Raw genomic sequence first — 18,092 nt, 5'->3', positions numbered from 1 at the left:
CAGGAGACACATGGGGGGCAGACTGTTTCATCGGTTAAGATCTGGAGACACACGGGGGGCAGACTGTTTCATCGGTTAGGAGCAGGAGACACATGGGGGGCAGACTGTTTCATCGGTTAGGAGCAGGAGACACATGGGGGGCAGACTGTTTCATTGGTTAGGAGCAGGAGACACATGGGGGGCAGACTTTCATCGGTTAAGAGCAGGAGACACATGGGGGGCAGACTGTTTCATCGGTTAGGAGCAGGAGACACATGGGGGGCAGACTTTCATCGGTTAAGATCTGGAGACACATGGGGGGCAGACTGTTTCATCGGTTAGGAGCAGGAGACACATGGGGGGCAGACTATTTCATCGGTTAGGAGCAGGAGACACATGGGGGGCAGACTGTTTCATCGGTTAAGATCAGGAGACACATGGGGGGCAGACTGTTTCATCGGTTAAGATCTGGAGACACATGGGGGGCAGACTGTTTCATCGGTTAAGATCTGGAGACACATGGGGGGCAGACTGTTTCATCGGTTAAGATCTGGAGGCACATGGGGGGCAGACTGTTTCATCGGTTAGGAGCAGGAGACACATGGGGGGCAGACTGTTTCATCGGTTAGGAGCAGGAGACACACGGGGGGCAGACTGTTTCATCGGTTAGGAGCAGGAGACACACGGGGGGCAGACTGTTTCATCGGTTAGGAGCAGGAGACACACGGGGGGCAGACTGTTTCATCGGTTAGGAGCAGGAGACACATGGGGGGCAGACTGTTTCATCGGTTAGGTGCAGGAGACACATGGGGGGCAGACTGTTTCATCGGTTAGGAGCAGGAGACACACGGGGGGCAGACTGTTTCATCGGTTAAGATCTGGAGGCACATGGGGGGCAGACTGTTTCATCGGTTAGGAGCAGGAGACACATGGGGGGCAGACTGTTTCATCGGTTAAGATCTGGAGACACATGGGGGGCAGACTGTTTCATCGGTTAGGAGCAGGAGACACATGGGGGGCAGACTGTTTCATCGGTTAAGAGCAGGAGGCACATGGGGGGGCAGACTGTTTCATCGGTTAAGAGCAGGAGGCACATGGGGGGCAGACTGTTTCATCGGTTAGGAGCAGGAGACACATGGGGGGCAGACTGTTTCATCGGTTAAGATCTGGAGGCACATGGGGGGCAGACTGTTTCATCGGTTAAGATCTGGAGACACATGGGGGGCAGACTGTTTCATCGGTTAGGAGCAGGAGACACATGGGGGGCAGACTGTTTCATCGGTTAAGAGCAGGAGGCACATGGGGGGGCAGACTGTTTCATCGGTTAGGAGCAGGAGACACATGGGGGGCAGACTGTTTCATCGCTTAAGATCTGGAGACACATGGGGGGCAGACTGTTTCATCGGTTAGGAGCAGGAGACACATGGGGGGCAGACTGTTTCATCGGTTAAGATCTGGAGACACATGGGGGGCAGACTGTTTCATCGGTTAAGAGCAGGAGGCACATGGGGGGCAGACTGTTTCATCGGTTAGGAGCAGGAGGCACATGGGGGGGCAGACTGTTTCATCGGTTAGGAGCAGGAGACACATGGGGGGCAGACTGTTTCATCGGTTAAGATCTGGAGACACACGGGGGGCAGACTGTTTCATCGGTTAGGAGCAGGAGACACATGGGGGGCAGACTGTTTCATCGGTTAGGAGCAGGAGACACATGGGGGGCAGACTGTTTCATTGGTTAGGAGCAGGAGACACATGGGGGGCAGACTTTCATCGGTTAAGAGCAGGAGACACATGGGGGGCAGACTGTTTCATCGGTTAGGAGCAGGAGACACATGGGGGGCAGACTGTTTCATCGGTTAGGAGCAGGAGACACATGGGGGGCAGACTTTCATCGGTTAAGATCTGGAGACACATGGGGGGCAGACTGTTTCATCGGTTAGGAGCAGGAGACACATGGGGGGCAGACTGTTTCATCGGTTAGGTGCAGGAGACACATGGGGGGCAGACTGTTTCATCGGTTAGGAGCAGGAGACACATGGGGGGCAGACTGTTTCATCGGTTAGGAGCAGGAGACACATGGGGGGCAGACTGTTTCATCGGTTAGGAGCAGGAGACACATGGGGGGCAGACTGTTTCATCGGTTAGGAGCAGGAGGCACATGGGGGGCAGACTGTTTCATCGGTTAAGATCTGGAGACACATGGGGGGCAGACTGTTTCATCGGTTAAGATCAGGTGACACATGGGGGGCAGACTGTTTCATCGGTTAAGAGCAGGAGACACATGAGGGGCAGACTGTTTCATCGGTTAGGAGCAGGAGACACATGGGGGGCAGACTGTTTCATCGGTTAAGATCTGGAGGCACATGGGGGGCAGACTGTTTCATCGGTTAAGAGCAGGAGACATGGGGGGCAGACTGTTTCATCGGTTAGGAGCAGGAGACACATGGGGGGCAGACTGTTTCATCGGTTAAGAGCAGGAGACACATGGGGGGCAGACTGTTTCATCGGTTAGGAGCAGGAGACACATGGGGGGCAGACTGTTTCATCGGTTAAGAGCAGGAGACACATGGGGGGCAGACTGTTTCATCGGTTAAGATCTGGAGGCACATGGGGGGCAGACTGTTTCATCGGTTAGGAGCAGGAGACACATGGGGGGCAGACTGTTTCATCAGTTAAGATCTGGAGACACATGGGGGGCAGACTGTTTCATCGGTTAAGATCTGGAGGCACATGGGGGGCAGACTGTTTCATCGGTTAAGATCTGGAGGCACATGGGGGGCAGACTGTTTCATCGGTTAAGAGCAGGAGGCACATGGGGGGCAGACTGTTTCATCGGTTAGGAGCAGGAGACACAAGGGGGGCAGACTGTTTCATCGGTTAGGAGCAGGAGACACACGGGGGGCAGACTGTTTCATCGGTTAGGAGCAGGAGACACACGGGGGGCAGACTGTTTCATCGGTTAGGAGCAGGAGACACATGGGGGGCAGACTGTTTCATCGGTTAGGAGCAGTAGACACATGGGGGGCAGACTGTTTCATCGGTTAGGAGCAGGAGACACACGGGGGGCAGACTGTTTCATCGGTTAAGATCTGGAGGCACATGGGGGGCAGACTGTTTCATCGGTTAGGAGCAGGAGACACATGGGGTGCAGACTGTTTCATCGGTTAAGAGCAGGAGACACATTGGGGGCAGACTGTTTCATCGGTTAGGAGCAGGAGACACATGGGGGGCAGACTGTTTCATCGGTTAAGATCTGGAGACACATGGGGGGCAGACTGTTTCATCGGTTAAGATCTGGAGGCACATGGGGGGCAGACTGTTTCATCGGTTAAGAGCAGGAGGCACATGGGGGGCAGACTGTTTCATCGGTTAGGAGCAGGAGACACATGGGGGGCAGACTGTTTCATCGGTTAAGATCTGGAGGCACATGGGGGGCAGACTGTTTCATCGGTTAGGAGCAGGAGACACATGGGGGGCAGACTGTTTCATCGGTTAAGATCTGGAGGCACATGGGGGGCAGACTGTTTCATCGGTTAAGAGCAGGAGACACATGGGGGGCAGACTGTTTCATCGGTTAGGAGCAGGAGACACATGGGGGGCAGACTGTTTCATCGGTTAAGAGCAGGAGACACATGGGGGGCAGACTGTTTCATCGGTTAGGAGCAGGAGACACATGGGGGGCAGACTGTTTCATCGGTTAAGAGCAGGAGACACATGGGGGGCAGACTGTTTCATCGGTTAAGATCTGGAGGCACATGGGGGGCAGACTGTTTCATCGGTTAGGAGCAGGAGACACATGGGGGGCAGACTGTTTCATCAGTTAAGATCTGGAGACACATGGGGGGCAGACTGTTTCATCGGTTAAGATCTGGAGGCACATGGGGGGCAGACTGTTTCATCGGTTAAGATCTGGAGGCACATGGGGGGCAGACTGTTTCATCGGTTAAGAGCAGGAGGCACATGGGGGGCAGACTGTTTCATCGGTTAGGAGCAGGAGACACAAGGGGGGCAGACTGTTTCATCGGTTAGGAGCAGGAGACACACGGGGGGCAGACTGTTTCATCGGTTAGGAGCAGGAGACACACGGGGGGCAGACTGTTTCATCGGTTAGGAGCAGGAGACACATGGGGGGCAGACTGTTTCATCGGTTAGGAGCAGTAGACACATGGGGGGTAGACTGTTTCATCGGTTAGGAGCAGGAGACACACGGGGGGCAGACTGTTTCATCGGTTAAGATCTGGAGGCACATGGGGGGCAGACTGTTTCATCGGTTAGGAGCAGGAGACACATGGGGTGCAGACTGTTTCATCGGTTAAGAGCAGGAGACACATTGGGGGCAGACTGTTTCATCGGTTAGGAGCAGGAGACACATGGGGGGCAGACTGTTTCATCGGTTAAGATCTGGAGACACATGGGGGGCAGACTGTTTCATCGGTTAAGATCTGGAGGCACATGGGGGGCAGACTGTTTCATCGGTTAAGAGCAGGAGGCACATGGGGGGCAGACTGTTTCATCGGTTAGGAGCAGGAGACACATGGGGGGCAGACTGTTTCATCGGTTAAGATCTGGAGGCACATGGGGGGCAGACTGTTTCATCGGTTAGGAGCAGGAGACACATGGGGGGCAGACTGTTTCATCGGTTAGGAGCAGGAGACACACGGGGGGCAGACTGTTTCATCGGTTAGGAGCAGGAGACACACGGGGGGCAGACTGTTTCATCGGTTAGGAGCAGGACACACATGGGGGGCAGACTGTTTCATCGGTTAGGAGCAGGAGACACACGGGGGGCAGACTGTTTCATCGGTTAGGAGCAGGAGACACATGGGGGGCAGACTTTCATCGGTTAGCAGCAGGAGACACATGGGGGGCAGACTGTTTCATCAGTTAAGATCTGGAGACACACGGGGGGCAGACTGTTTCATCGGTTAGGAGCAGGAGACACACGGGGGGCAGACTGTTTCATCGGTTAGGAGCAGGACACACATGGGGGGCAGACTGTTTCATCGGTTAGGAGCAGGAGACACACGGGGGGCAGACTGTTTCATCGGTTAGGAGCAGGAGACACACGGGGGGCAGACTTTCATCGGTTAGCAGCAGGAGACACATGGGGGGCAGACTTTCATCGGTTAAGAGCAGGAGACACATGGGGGGCAGACTGTTTCATCGGTTAGGAGCAGGAGACACATGGGGGGCAGACTGTTTCATCGGTTAGGAGCAGGAGACACATGGGGGGCAGACTTTCATCGGTTAAGATCTGGAGACACACGGGGGGCAGACTGTTTCATCGGTTAGGAGCAGGAGACACATGGGGGGCAGACTTTCATCGGTTAAGATCTGGAGACACACGGGGGGCAGACTGTTTCATCGGTTAGGAGCAGGAGACACACGGGGGGCAGACTGTTTCATCGGTTAGGAGCAGGAGACACATGGGGGGCAGACTGTTTCATCGGTTAAGATCTGGAGACACGGGGGGCAGACTGTTTCATCGGTTAGGAGCAGGAGACACATGGGGGGCAGACTTTCATCGGTTAGGAGCAGGAGACACATGGGGGGCAGACTGTTTCATCAGTTAAGATCTGGAGACACACGGGGGGCAGACTGTTTCATCGGTTAGGAGCAGGAGACACATGGGGGGCAGACTTTCATCGGTTAGGAGCAGGAGACACATGGGGGGCAGACTTTCATCGGTTAGGAGCAGGAGACACACGGGGGGCAGACTGTTTCATCAGTTAAGATCTGGAGACACACGGGGGGCAGACTGTTTCATCGGTTAGGAGCAGGAGACACATGGGGGGCAGACTGTTTCATCGGTTAAGATCTGGAGACACATGGGGGGCAGACTGTTTCATCGGTTAGGAGCAGGAGACACATGGGGGGCAGACTGTTTCATCGGTTAAGAGCAGGAGGCACATGGGGTGGCAGACTGTTTCATCGGTTAAGAGCAGGAGGCACATGGGGGGCAGACTGTTTCATCGGTTAGGAGCAGGAGACACATGGGGGGCAGACTGTTTCATCGGTTAAGATCTGGAGACACATGGGGGGCAGACTGTTTCATCGGTTAGGAGCAGGAGACACATGGGGGGCAGACTGTTTCATCGGTTAAGAGCAGGAGGCACATGGGGGGGCAGACTGTTTCATCGATTAGGAGCAGGAGACACATGGGGGGCAGACTGTTTCATCGCTTAAGATCTGGAGACACATGGGGGGCAGACTGTTTCATCGGTTAGGAGCAGGAGACACATGGGGGGCAGACTGTTTCATCGGTTAAGAGCAGGAGGCACATGGGGGGCAGACTGTTTCATCGGTTAAGAGCAGGAGGCACATGGGGGGCAGACTGTTTCATCGGTTAGGAGCAGGAGGCACATGGGGTGGCAGACTGTTTCATCGGTTAGGAGCAGGAGACACATGGGGGGCAGACTGTTTCATCGGTTAAGATCTGGAGACACACGGGGGGCAGACTGTTTCATCGGTTAGGAGCAGGAGACACATGGGGGGCAGACTGTTTCATCGGTTAGGAGCAGGAGACACATGGGGGGCAGACTGTTTCATTGGTTAGGAGCAGGAGACACATGGGGGGCAGACTTTCATCGGTTAAGAGCAGGAGACACATGGGGGGCAGACTGTTTCATCGGTTAGGAGCAGGAGACACATGGGGGGCAGACTTTCATCGGTTAAGATCTGGAGACACATGGGGGGCAGACTGTTTCATCGGTTAGGAGCAGGAGACACATGGGGGGCAGACTATTTCATCGGTTAGGAGCAGGAGACACATGGGGGGCAGACTGTTTCATCGGTTAAGATCAGGAGACACATGGGGGGCAGACTGTTTCATCGGTTAAGATCTGGAGACACATGGGGGGCAGACTGTTTCATCGGTTAAGATCTGGAGACACATGGGGGGCAGACTGTTTCATCGGTTAAGATCTGGAGGCACATGGGGGGCAGACTGTTTCATCGGTTAGGAGCAGGAGACACATGGGGGGCAGACTGTTTCATCGGTTAGGAGCAGGAGACACACGGGGGGCAGACTGTTTCATCGGTTAGGAGCAGGAGACACACGGGGGGCAGACTGTTTCATCGGTTAGGAGCAGGAGACACACGGGGGGCAGACTGTTTCATCGGTTAGGAGCAGGAGACACATGGGGGGCAGACTGTTTCATCGGTTAGGTGCAGGAGACACATGGGGGGCAGACTGTTTCATCGGTTAGGAGCAGGAGACACACGGGGGGCAGACTGTTTCATCGGTTAAGATCTGGAGGCACATGGGGGGCAGACTGTTTCATCGGTTAGGAGCAGGAGACACATGGGGGGCAGACTGTTTCATCGGTTAAGATCTGGAGACACATGGGGGGCAGACTGTTTCATCGGTTAGGAGCAGGAGACACATGGGGGGCAGACTGTTTCATCGGTTAAGAGCAGGAGGCACATGGGGGGGCAGACTGTTTCATCGGTTAAGAGCAGGAGGCACATGGGGGGCAGACTGTTTCATCGGTTAGGAGCAGGAGACACATGGGGGGCAGACTGTTTCATCGGTTAAGATCTGGAGGCACATGGGGGGCAGACTGTTTCATCGGTTAAGATCTGGAGACACATGGGGGGCAGACTGTTTCATCGGTTAGGAGCAGGAGACACATGGGGGGCAGACTGTTTCATCGGTTAAGAGCAGGAGGCACATGGGGGGGCAGACTGTTTCATCGGTTAGGAGCAGGAGACACATGGGGGGCAGACTGTTTCATCGCTTAAGATCTGGAGACACATGGGGGGCAGACTGTTTCATCGGTTAGGAGCAGGAGACACATGGGGGGCAGACTGTTTCATCGGTTAAGATCTGGAGACACATGGGGGGCAGACTGTTTCATCGGTTAAGAGCAGGAGGCACATGGGGGGCAGACTGTTTCATCGGTTAGGAGCAGGAGGCACATGGGGGGGCAGACTGTTTCATCGGTTAGGAGCAGGAGACACATGGGGGGCAGACTGTTTCATCGGTTAAGATCTGGAGACACACGGGGGGCAGACTGTTTCATCGGTTAGGAGCAGGAGACACATGGGGGGCAGACTGTTTCATCGGTTAGGAGCAGGAGACACATGGGGGGCAGACTGTTTCATTGGTTAGGAGCAGGAGACACATGGGGGGCAGACTTTCATCGGTTAAGAGCAGGAGACACATGGGGGGCAGACTGTTTCATCGGTTAGGAGCAGGAGACACATGGGGGGCAGACTGTTTCATCGGTTAGGAGCAGGAGACACATGGGGGGCAGACTTTCATCGGTTAAGATCTGGAGACACATGGGGGGCAGACTGTTTCATCGGTTAGGAGCAGGAGACACATGGGGGGCAGACTGTTTCATCGGTTAGGTGCAGGAGACACATGGGGGGCAGACTGTTTCATCGGTTAGGAGCAGGAGACACATGGGGGGCAGACTGTTTCATCGGTTAGGAGCAGGAGACACATGGGGGGCAGACTGTTTCATCGGTTAGGAGCAGGAGACACATGGGGGGCAGACTGTTTCATCGGTTAGGAGCAGGAGGCACATGGGGGGCAGACTGTTTCATCGGTTAAGATCTGGAGACACATGGGGGGCAGACTGTTTCATCGGTTAAGATCAGGTGACACATGGGGGGCAGACTGTTTCATCGGTTAAGAGCAGGAGACACATGAGGGGCAGACTGTTTCATCGGTTAGGAGCAGGAGACACATGGGGGGCAGACTGTTTCATCGGTTAAGATCTGGAGGCACATGGGGGGCAGACTGTTTCATCGGTTAAGAGCAGGAGACATGGGGGGCAGACTGTTTCATCGGTTAGGAGCAGGAGACACATGGGGGGCAGACTGTTTCATCGGTTAAGAGCAGGAGACACATGGGGGGCAGACTGTTTCATCGGTTAGGAGCAGGAGACACATGGGGGGCAGACTGTTTCATCGGTTAAGAGCAGGAGACACATGGGGGGCAGACTGTTTCATCGGTTAAGATCTGGAGGCACATGGGGGGCAGACTGTTTCATCGGTTAGGAGCAGGAGACACATGGGGGGCAGACTGTTTCATCAGTTAAGATCTGGAGACACATGGGGGGCAGACTGTTTCATCGGTTAAGATCTGGAGGCACATGGGGGGCAGACTGTTTCATCGGTTAAGATCTGGAGGCACATGGGGGGCAGACTGTTTCATCGGTTAAGAGCAGGAGGCACATGGGGGGCAGACTGTTTCATCGGTTAGGAGCAGGAGACACAAGGGGGGCAGACTGTTTCATCGGTTAGGAGCAGGAGACACACGGGGGGCAGACTGTTTCATCGGTTAGGAGCAGGAGACACACGGGGGGCAGACTGTTTCATCGGTTAGGAGCAGGAGACACATGGGGGGCAGACTGTTTCATCGGTTAGGAGCAGTAGACACATGGGGGGCAGACTGTTTCATCGGTTAGGAGCAGGAGACACACGGGGGGCAGACTGTTTCATCGGTTAAGATCTGGAGGCACATGGGGGGCAGACTGTTTCATCGGTTAGGAGCAGGAGACACATGGGGTGCAGACTGTTTCATCGGTTAAGAGCAGGAGACACATTGGGGGGCAGACTGTTTCATCGGTTAGGAGCAGGAGACACATGGGGGGCAGACTGTTTCATCGGTTAAGAGCAGGAGACACATGAGGGGCAGACTGTTTCATCGGTTAGGAGCAGGAGACACATGGGGGGCAGACTGTTTCATCGGTTAAGATCTGGAGACACATGGGGGGCAGACTGTTTCATCGGTTAAGATCTGGAGGCACATGGGGGGCAGACTGTTTCATCGGTTAAGAGCAGGAGGCACATGGGGGGCAGACTGTTTCATCGGTTAGGAGCAGGAGACACATGGGGGGCAGACTGTTTCATCGGTTAAGATCTGGAGGCACATGGGGGGCAGACTGTTTCATCGGTTAGGAGCAGGAGACACATGGGGGGCAGACTGTTTCATCGGTTAAGATCTGGAGGCACATGGGGGGCAGACTGTTTCATCGGTTAAGAGCAGGAGACACATGGGGGGCAGACTGTTTCATCGGTTAGGAGCAGGAGACACATGGGGGGCAGACTGTTTCATCGGTTAAGAGCAGGAGACACATGGGGGGCAGACTGTTTCATCGGTTAGGAGCAGGAGACACATGGGGGGCAGACTGTTTCATCGGTTAAGAGCAGGAGACACATGGGGGGCAGACTGTTTCATCGGTTAAGATCTGGAGGCACATGGGGGGCAGACTGTTTCATCGGTTAGGAGCAGGAGACACATGGGGGGCAGACTGTTTCATCAGTTAAGATCTGGAGACACATGGGGGGCAGACTGTTTCATCGGTTAAGATCTGGAGGCACATGGGGGGCAGACTGTTTCATCGGTTAAGATCTGGAGGCACATGGGGGGCAGACTGTTTCATCGGTTAAGAGCAGGAGGCACATGGGGGGCAGACTGTTTCATCGGTTAGGAGCAGGAGACACAAGGGGGGCAGACTGTTTCATCGGTTAGGAGCAGGAGACACACGGGGGGCAGACTGTTTCATCGGTTAGGAGCAGGAGACACACGGGGGGCAGACTGTTTCATCGGTTAGGAGCAGGAGACACATGGGGGGCAGACTGTTTCATCGGTTAGGAGCAGTAGACACATGGGGGGTAGACTGTTTCATCGGTTAGGAGCAGGAGACACACGGGGGGCAGACTGTTTCATCGGTTAAGATCTGGAGGCACATGGGGGGCAGACTGTTTCATCGGTTAGGAGCAGGAGACACATGGGGTGCAGACTGTTTCATCGGTTAAGAGCAGGAGACACATTGGGGGCAGACTGTTTCATCGGTTAGGAGCAGGAGACACATGGGGGGCAGACTGTTTCATCGGTTAAGATCTGGAGACACATGGGGGGCAGACTGTTTCATCGGTTAAGATCTGGAGGCACATGGGGGGCAGACTGTTTCATCGGTTAAGAGCAGGAGGCACATGGGGGGCAGACTGTTTCATCGGTTAGGAGCAGGAGACACATGGGGGGCAGACTGTTTCATCGGTTAAGATCTGGAGGCACATGGGGGGCAGACTGTTTCATCGGTTAGGAGCAGGAGACACATGGGGGGCAGACTGTTTCATCGGTTAGGAGCAGGAGACACACGGGGGGCAGACTGTTTCATCGGTTAGGAGCAGGAGACACACGGGGGGCAGACTGTTTCATCGGTTAGGAGCAGGACACACATGGGGGGCAGACTGTTTCATCGGTTAGGAGCAGGAGACACACGGGGGGCAGACTGTTTCATCGGTTAGGAGCAGGAGACACATGGGGGGCAGACTTTCATCGGTTAGCAGCAGGAGACACATGGGGGGCAGACTGTTTCATCAGTTAAGATCTGGAGACACACGGGGGGCAGACTGTTTCATCGGTTAGGAGCAGGAGACACACGGGGGGCAGACTGTTTCATCGGTTAGGAGCAGGACACACATGGGGGGCAGACTGTTTCATCGGTTAGGAGCAGGAGACACACGGGGGGCAGACTGTTTCATCGGTTAGGAGCAGGAGACACACGGGGGGCAGACTTTCATCGGTTAGCAGCAGGAGACACATGGGGGGCAGACTTTCATCGGTTAAGAGCAGGAGACACATGGGGGGCAGACTGTTTCATCGGTTAGGAGCAGGAGACACATGGGGGGCAGACTGTTTCATCGGTTAGGAGCAGGAGACACATGGGGGGCAGACTTTCATCGGTTAAGATCTGGAGACACACGGGGGGCAGACTGTTTCATCGGTTAGGAGCAGGAGACACATGGGGGGCAGACTTTCATCGGTTAAGATCTGGAGACACACGGGGGGCAGACTGTTTCATCGGTTAGGAGCAGGAGACACATGGGGGGCAGACTTTCATCGGTTAAGAGCAGGAGACACATGGGGGGCAGACTGTTTCATCGGTTAAGATCTGGAGACACATGGGGGGCAGACTGTTTCATCGGTTAAGATCTGGAGGCACATGGGGGGCAGACTGTTTCATCGGTTAAGAGCAGGAGGCACATGGGGGGGCAGACTGTTTCATCGGTTAGGAGCAGGAGACACATGGGGGGCAGACTTTCATCGGTTAAGATCTGGAGACACACGGGGGGCAGACTGTTTCATCGGTTAGGAGCAGGAGACACATGGGGGGCAGACTTTCATCGGTTAGGAGCAGGAGACACATGGGGGGCAGACTGTTTCATCGGTTAAGATCTGGAGACACATGGGGGGCAGACTGTTTCATCGGTTAAGATCAGGAGACACATGGGGGCAGACTGTTTCATCGGTTAAGAGCAGGAGGCACACGGGGGGCAGACTGTTTCATCGGTTAAGAGCAGGAGGCACACGGGGGGCAGACTGTTTCATCGGTTAAGAGCAGGAGACACATGGGGGGCAGACTGTTTCATCGGTTAAGAGCAGGAGACACATGGGGGGCAGACTGTTTCATCGGTTAGGAGCAGGAGACACATGGGGGGCAGACTGTTTCATCGGTTAAGAGCAGGAGACACATGGGGGGCAGACTGTTTCATCGGTTAAGAGCAGGAGACACACGGGGGGCAGACTGTTTCATCGGTTAGGAGCAGGAGACACATGGGGGGCAGACTTTCATCGGGTAAGAGCAGGAGGCACATGGGGGGCAGACTGTTTCATCGGTTAAGAGCAGGAGACACATGGGGGGCAGACTGTTTCATCGGTTAAGAGCAGGAGACACATGGGGGGCAGACTGTTTCATCCGTTAAGAGCAGGAGACACATGGGGGCAGACTGTTTCATCGGTTAAGAGCAGGAGACACATGGGGGGCAGACTGTTTCATCGGTTAAGAGCAGGAGACACATGGGGGGCAGACTTTCATCGGGTAAGAGCAGGAGGCACATGGGGGGCAGACTGTTTCATCGGTTAAGAGCAGGAGACACATGGGGGGCAGACTGTTTCATCGGTTAAGAGCAGGAGACACATGGGGGGCAGACTTTCATCGGGTAAGAGCAGGAGGCACATGGGGGGCAGACTGTTTCATCGGTTAAGAGCAGGAGACACATGGGGGGCAGACTGTTTCATCGGTTAAGAGCAGGAGACACATGGGGGGCAGACTGTTTCATCGGTTAAGAGCAGGAGACACACGGGGGGCAGACTGTTTCATCGGTTAAGAGCAGGAGACACATGGGGGGCAGACTGTTTCATCGGTGGGGGAAAGGTCTTTATGGAACCCAAATGGTTCCAGTTTACAGGAAATACACTGGCCCTTCTGCACTCCAACATCCTGCCCCCACCCCACTTCTGCAAAGGGAGACGAGAGTCTGTCCAACAGATGCCTCTCTCTCTCTGCCCACTCTCTCCTCCCCCTCCACCCCAGCACCACCACCCCTCACCCCCAACCCTACCCACTTCACACCCAACACTACACCCCTCAACCCCACCAGCCCCTCACCCCAACCCTCTCCTTCTCCCTCTGCTCCCCTTCCCCTCTGCCCACCACCCTCTCTCTCCCCTCCCCGTCTCCCCTTCCCATCTCCGACCCCCCCACACCCTCCACCCCTCTCCCTCTCTCACCTCTCTCCTCACCTCCCCTCTCTCCTGCTGTTACACAAACCGTCTGCTTGGCATCAGATGACTTTTCCATTTCCTGTCGTGCTTCCTGCTCAGCCCGGCCTGATGTTTCCATGTACGTAATGGTGATTACTGTCGTTATCAGGTGTCTCCCTCCCTCGACACTTCTGATATTGATAGGCATCAGTAACAGCCAGCATTTCTTGCTGCCTGCTTTTGGCCTGTATTCAGCAGGAAAGGGGGAGGAAACGACTGGCCCCAGAGACTCTCCATAAACTTCAGAACTGGGTGATAAGAGTCTGCCGCTACACAGCTTCTGTCGGATGGAGTGATGCCCTCCATTGACTCACCCTGCAGGCCTTCATCATTTTATAGTGAGACCGCTCCTTGTTGCTGCAAAAATGTCTCTGTCGGGCAGGACGGACAAGCTGGGTGGACTCACCTGCTGCCACCACTGGGAGAATAGCACTATTGTTTGTTTGGTGGTTACAGCAGATCAGTCCACCCATGAATGGGCCTGTCACTCACAATCGATGACCAACACAATGCTAAATTAAACTAATTTCTTTAGCCTATATAAGATGCATTCTGTATATTTTCATGTGCCTATCTAATAGCCTCTTACTTGCCCCCACCACCCCTCCTAGCAACCATTTCCAGGCACCCATGATTCTCTGTATTAAAAATTCTTACCCCTTTAGAAGTTCTTCCCCACCCCACACACACATTTTAAGTGTCTGCCCTCCAGTATTCAGCATGACACACTGGGATTAAGTAATAGTCTTAACTATTTACTTTGTCTTTGCCTCTCATACTTCCTCAGAGAAAGATGAGTTGTCCAACTCACACCCTCCAGTGCAGACAGCATTCTGCTGAACCTCTTCAGCACCCCTCCGAGTCTCTACATCTCTCCTGGAATGGGGCAAACACAACTGCAGGCAGATGCAGCTAACCAGAGTCTTGTAAAGCTGTAACATAATTTCATTACTCATGAACTCAGTAACTTGACCAGTAAAAGCATGTGTGCCAGGTGCCGCTGTTATCAGCCTGTCCATCTCGTGTGGTCATTTTCAGGAAGCTGTGGACTTGGAACTCAAGATCCCTCTGTACATTAGCACTGTTTAGGATTCTGCCATTAACTTTATGCTGTCCCTTGACCTTTGATCTCCCGAAGCGCAATGCCTCGCACTCGGCCAGATTAAGTACTTCTTGTCGAGGTGGTGATTTAATGGAGGCATCAGATTTATGAAGGGTGTGGTAGATCAGGACAAAAGGTTTGATCGTCATCCTCTGCTTCCCACACTGGTTCACCAGAGTTGTGCGTGTGTGAGAGAGAGGTGCAGGGAGACAACTCTCTCGGCATTTCCCAGAGTTGTCAGCCTCTCTGGCTGTTTCATGGTTTTTCTGGTGCTGGACAGGCTAGCAAGGGTTAATACTACAGGGGTCACAGCCAGGGCAGCAGAGAATGGAAAAAAAAACAAATGAGGCTCCTGTCTCCACTTACCCGAGCTCTGCCTGTGGCAGGACATAGCTCACTTTCCCTGCCACCTATCCATACTTGAGTTTCAGTACAATCTGTCTATCTGCTCCCCAAACCACCAATCAATATTCCAGTCTGATATAGTCCCATTTGACCCATATCCCTAAACCTTTCCTATCCTTCGACATGGCCAAGTGTTTTTAACCATTGTACTTATACTCACTTCTATCACTTCCAAATACTGGCCATCTGTGTGGGGAAAAAATTGTCCCTCAGGTCCCCTTTAAATCTTTCCCCTTTCATCTTAAACATGTGCCCTCTAGCTCAGACTTCCCTACCCCGGGGGAAAGTCTGCCTATTCCTGCGCTGCTTATGATTTTGTGGATCTTCTCTCAGCCTCCTTCCCTACAGCTGAAACATGACATTGCAACTCTTGCTCACTGCCTCCAACGTCTTGGTTGTTCCCAGGTCCAAATAGAGTGACACTGAGTTCCCATCATTTCCTCCACCCCTCTCCTGGTTTTCCCCATGAGGTAGCCAGTGTCTAAGTTACTAAACATCTCAATGTTAGGTTGTGTCAGGGAACCCGTGTGAGTCAGTGGAGAGGCTGGACAGGCTGGGGGGGATATACACAAGACAAAGCCATGGCGTGAGAGGTACAAGGGATGGTGCTGAGGGAGCTGTGTACTTTCACAAGCAGCCTGAGGGGGTTCTGCACAGTCGAAACCATCCTATGGAACAGACTATTGTGGGGTTAGAGGGCATGCCTTCACTTCTGCACTAAGGTAGCCTCTGGCATCACCCCTTAGTAGTTTGGTGCTCCGTCAAGAACTGAGCAGTGTTGTACAGCCAGCCCTCCTTATCCGCGAATTCCGCATGCGCGAATCGCAAAAACCTGTAAGTGCTCTTCCAGCACTTGTTGTTTGAGCATGTGCAGAATTCTTTTCTTGTCATTATTCCCTAAACAATGCAGTATAACAACCATTTTACATAGCATTTACATTGTGTTAGGTATTGTAAGTAATCTAGAGATGATTTAAAGTATACCGGAGGATGTGTGTGGGTTATCGTGGATCGGGATTGAAAAAAATGGTAAGTTCTTTTACTAAGTAAGTTGGAACAGATACATCCAGTATTATTTAGTGTCAGTTAATCAAACATTTGTCTTGGTATATAGTATATATTTTACCTTTCTATGCATATAAAACACTTAAGAACGTATGTTTCAGCGCCGGGCTTGGGGACAGAAGTCCTCGGGACAGACCACTCCTGAGTGCACTCTCCACCGTGCCGGGTGGAGGATCAGAAACCCAAAACCCCCAAACCCAATAATTAAACCACTGCATTGCTTAATAATAATTGCAGCTTTCATCAGGGCACAGCCTTTCTCACTTTATCCTTCAAAATTGTTCCGATCGTTGACCAACGTAGCCTAACGCTTTTCCAATGACCGATGGCGTTTCACCTCTTTCTGATCACTTTATTATTTCCATTTTATTTTCATTTGTGTTCGTGATTATTTTCGTGAACAGAAACATTGTGGATTCAGAGCTCTGCCACCGGGTCCTAATGTCCACCACACTGAGACAGGTTAAATAAGTTCTGGGGTTCCATTAGGTCTTAAGGTTCACCGCATTGAGACAGGTTGAATAAGGGACTTGAGCATCCACGAATTTTTGGTATCTGCGAGAGGTCCCGGAACCAATCCCCTGTGGATAAGGAGGGCTAACGGTACTATCCAATGTTGCGTCTCGGGAGGGAACCTGATAAGAACATAAAGAGAAACAGAAGGTGGTCATTTGGCCTGGTGGCACAAGGCATTTATTTTTCCCTTTCCCTGGACATGACACAGATTGTTCTCATTGGGCTGAAAGTAACTGGGTGCTACAGAGAAGTTGAGGGAGAAGTTCAAAGTAAATTTATTATCAAAGTACATACGTCACCATATACTACCCTGAGATTCATTTGTGTGCATTCACAGTAAAATACAAGAAACACAATAGAATCAGTGAAAGACCAAACTAAACAACCAATGTGCAAAAGAAAAACTGCAAATATGAAAAAATAACAATAAAAATAAATGAGCAATAAATGTCAAGAATGTGAGGTGAAGTGTGGTTGAAAGGAAGTCCATCAGTTGTGGAGTTCAAGAGCCTGATAGTTGAGGGGTTATTACTGCTCCTGAACCTGGTAATGTGGCTCATCCACCATCCTGATGGCAGCGGTGAGAAGAGAGCATGGCCTGGATGTCCACCCACCTCTGGCATCTTTGCTGAGCCCACACTCCCCCTCTGTTTTGCAGTCCATGCCCGGAGCAAGGAATGGGTGATGAATTTAACCTGATGGATCACTCTGACCTCTACATCCTGGATTTCAGTGAGTATGGCTGTGCCCACTCTGTGGCAGTAACTCTTGTGTGTACCATTCCAAGTGTGACGGTCTGTCAGCTGCTCACTGCAGGGGAAGAAAAATCTACCCCCCCCCCCCCCCATACTGCCTGTTGCTGTGGGACTGGGCAGATCCACAGTGAATGTGGTGCTAATCCAGTTGTTGGTACAAGGCAGCCAGACTCTGATACAGTTCCCAGTACCTCTACATAGTGGACTGAGGAGACTATAATCTCAAACGTGAGCCCTTGTGCAGCTTCTCTCCCAGTGAGGCCAAGGAGCGAGGCAGTTGCCTCAACATTCAATTAATTTCTGTCCTTCAGGATCTGGGTCTGACTGGCCACAATAGCATTAATGATCTAGCTCCTTGGACCTCTGTAGTCCTGGTAGAGTGCTTGCTGGAGGGAGTTCCAGCATTTCGAACCTGTGGCATTAGGGAGTGATGAGATATTTGGGGGTGGGTTGGTGGGACTGGGAGAGAACCACCATGCATTGCTGTTCACCTGCACCCACTTCCCTTGTCTGAGTTTGAGAGATTCTGTTGGAATAGCCCAGGTTAGTAATTGCAATCTACAAACCCCATTTCCAGAAAAGTTGGGATATTTTCCAAAATGCAATAAAAACAAAACTCTGTGATATGTTAATTCATGTGAACCTTTATTTAACTGACAAGAGTACAAAGAAAAGATTTTCAATAGTTTTACTGACTAACTTAATT

At 52.8% G+C, this 18,092-nt stretch overlaps 1 protein-coding gene across 2 annotated transcripts in view; it reads left to right on the top strand.

The window, feature by feature from the left end:
* The window catches only part of klhdc3 (kelch domain containing 3), a 179,236-nt gene that overhangs the window by 157,669 nt on the left and 3,475 nt on the right, over positions 1–18,092 (top strand). For both annotated transcript variants that reach the window (XM_059982551.1, XM_059982552.1), the window contains exon 9: positions 17,290–17,363. In XM_059982551.1, the coding sequence (XP_059838534.1) occupies positions 17,290–17,363 (74 nt within the window). The remainder of the gene's footprint in view (positions 1–17,289; positions 17,364–18,092) is intronic.

The sequence above is a fragment of the Hypanus sabinus genome, chromosome 10 (genome assembly GCF_030144855.1).
Source record: "Hypanus sabinus isolate sHypSab1 chromosome 10, sHypSab1.hap1, whole genome shotgun sequence".
Taxonomy (NCBI): Eukaryota; Metazoa; Chordata; class Chondrichthyes; order Myliobatiformes; family Dasyatidae; genus Hypanus; species Hypanus sabinus.
Note: the sequence above shows the minus strand (reverse complement) of the source record. Positions and strands in the feature narration are given on the sequence as shown.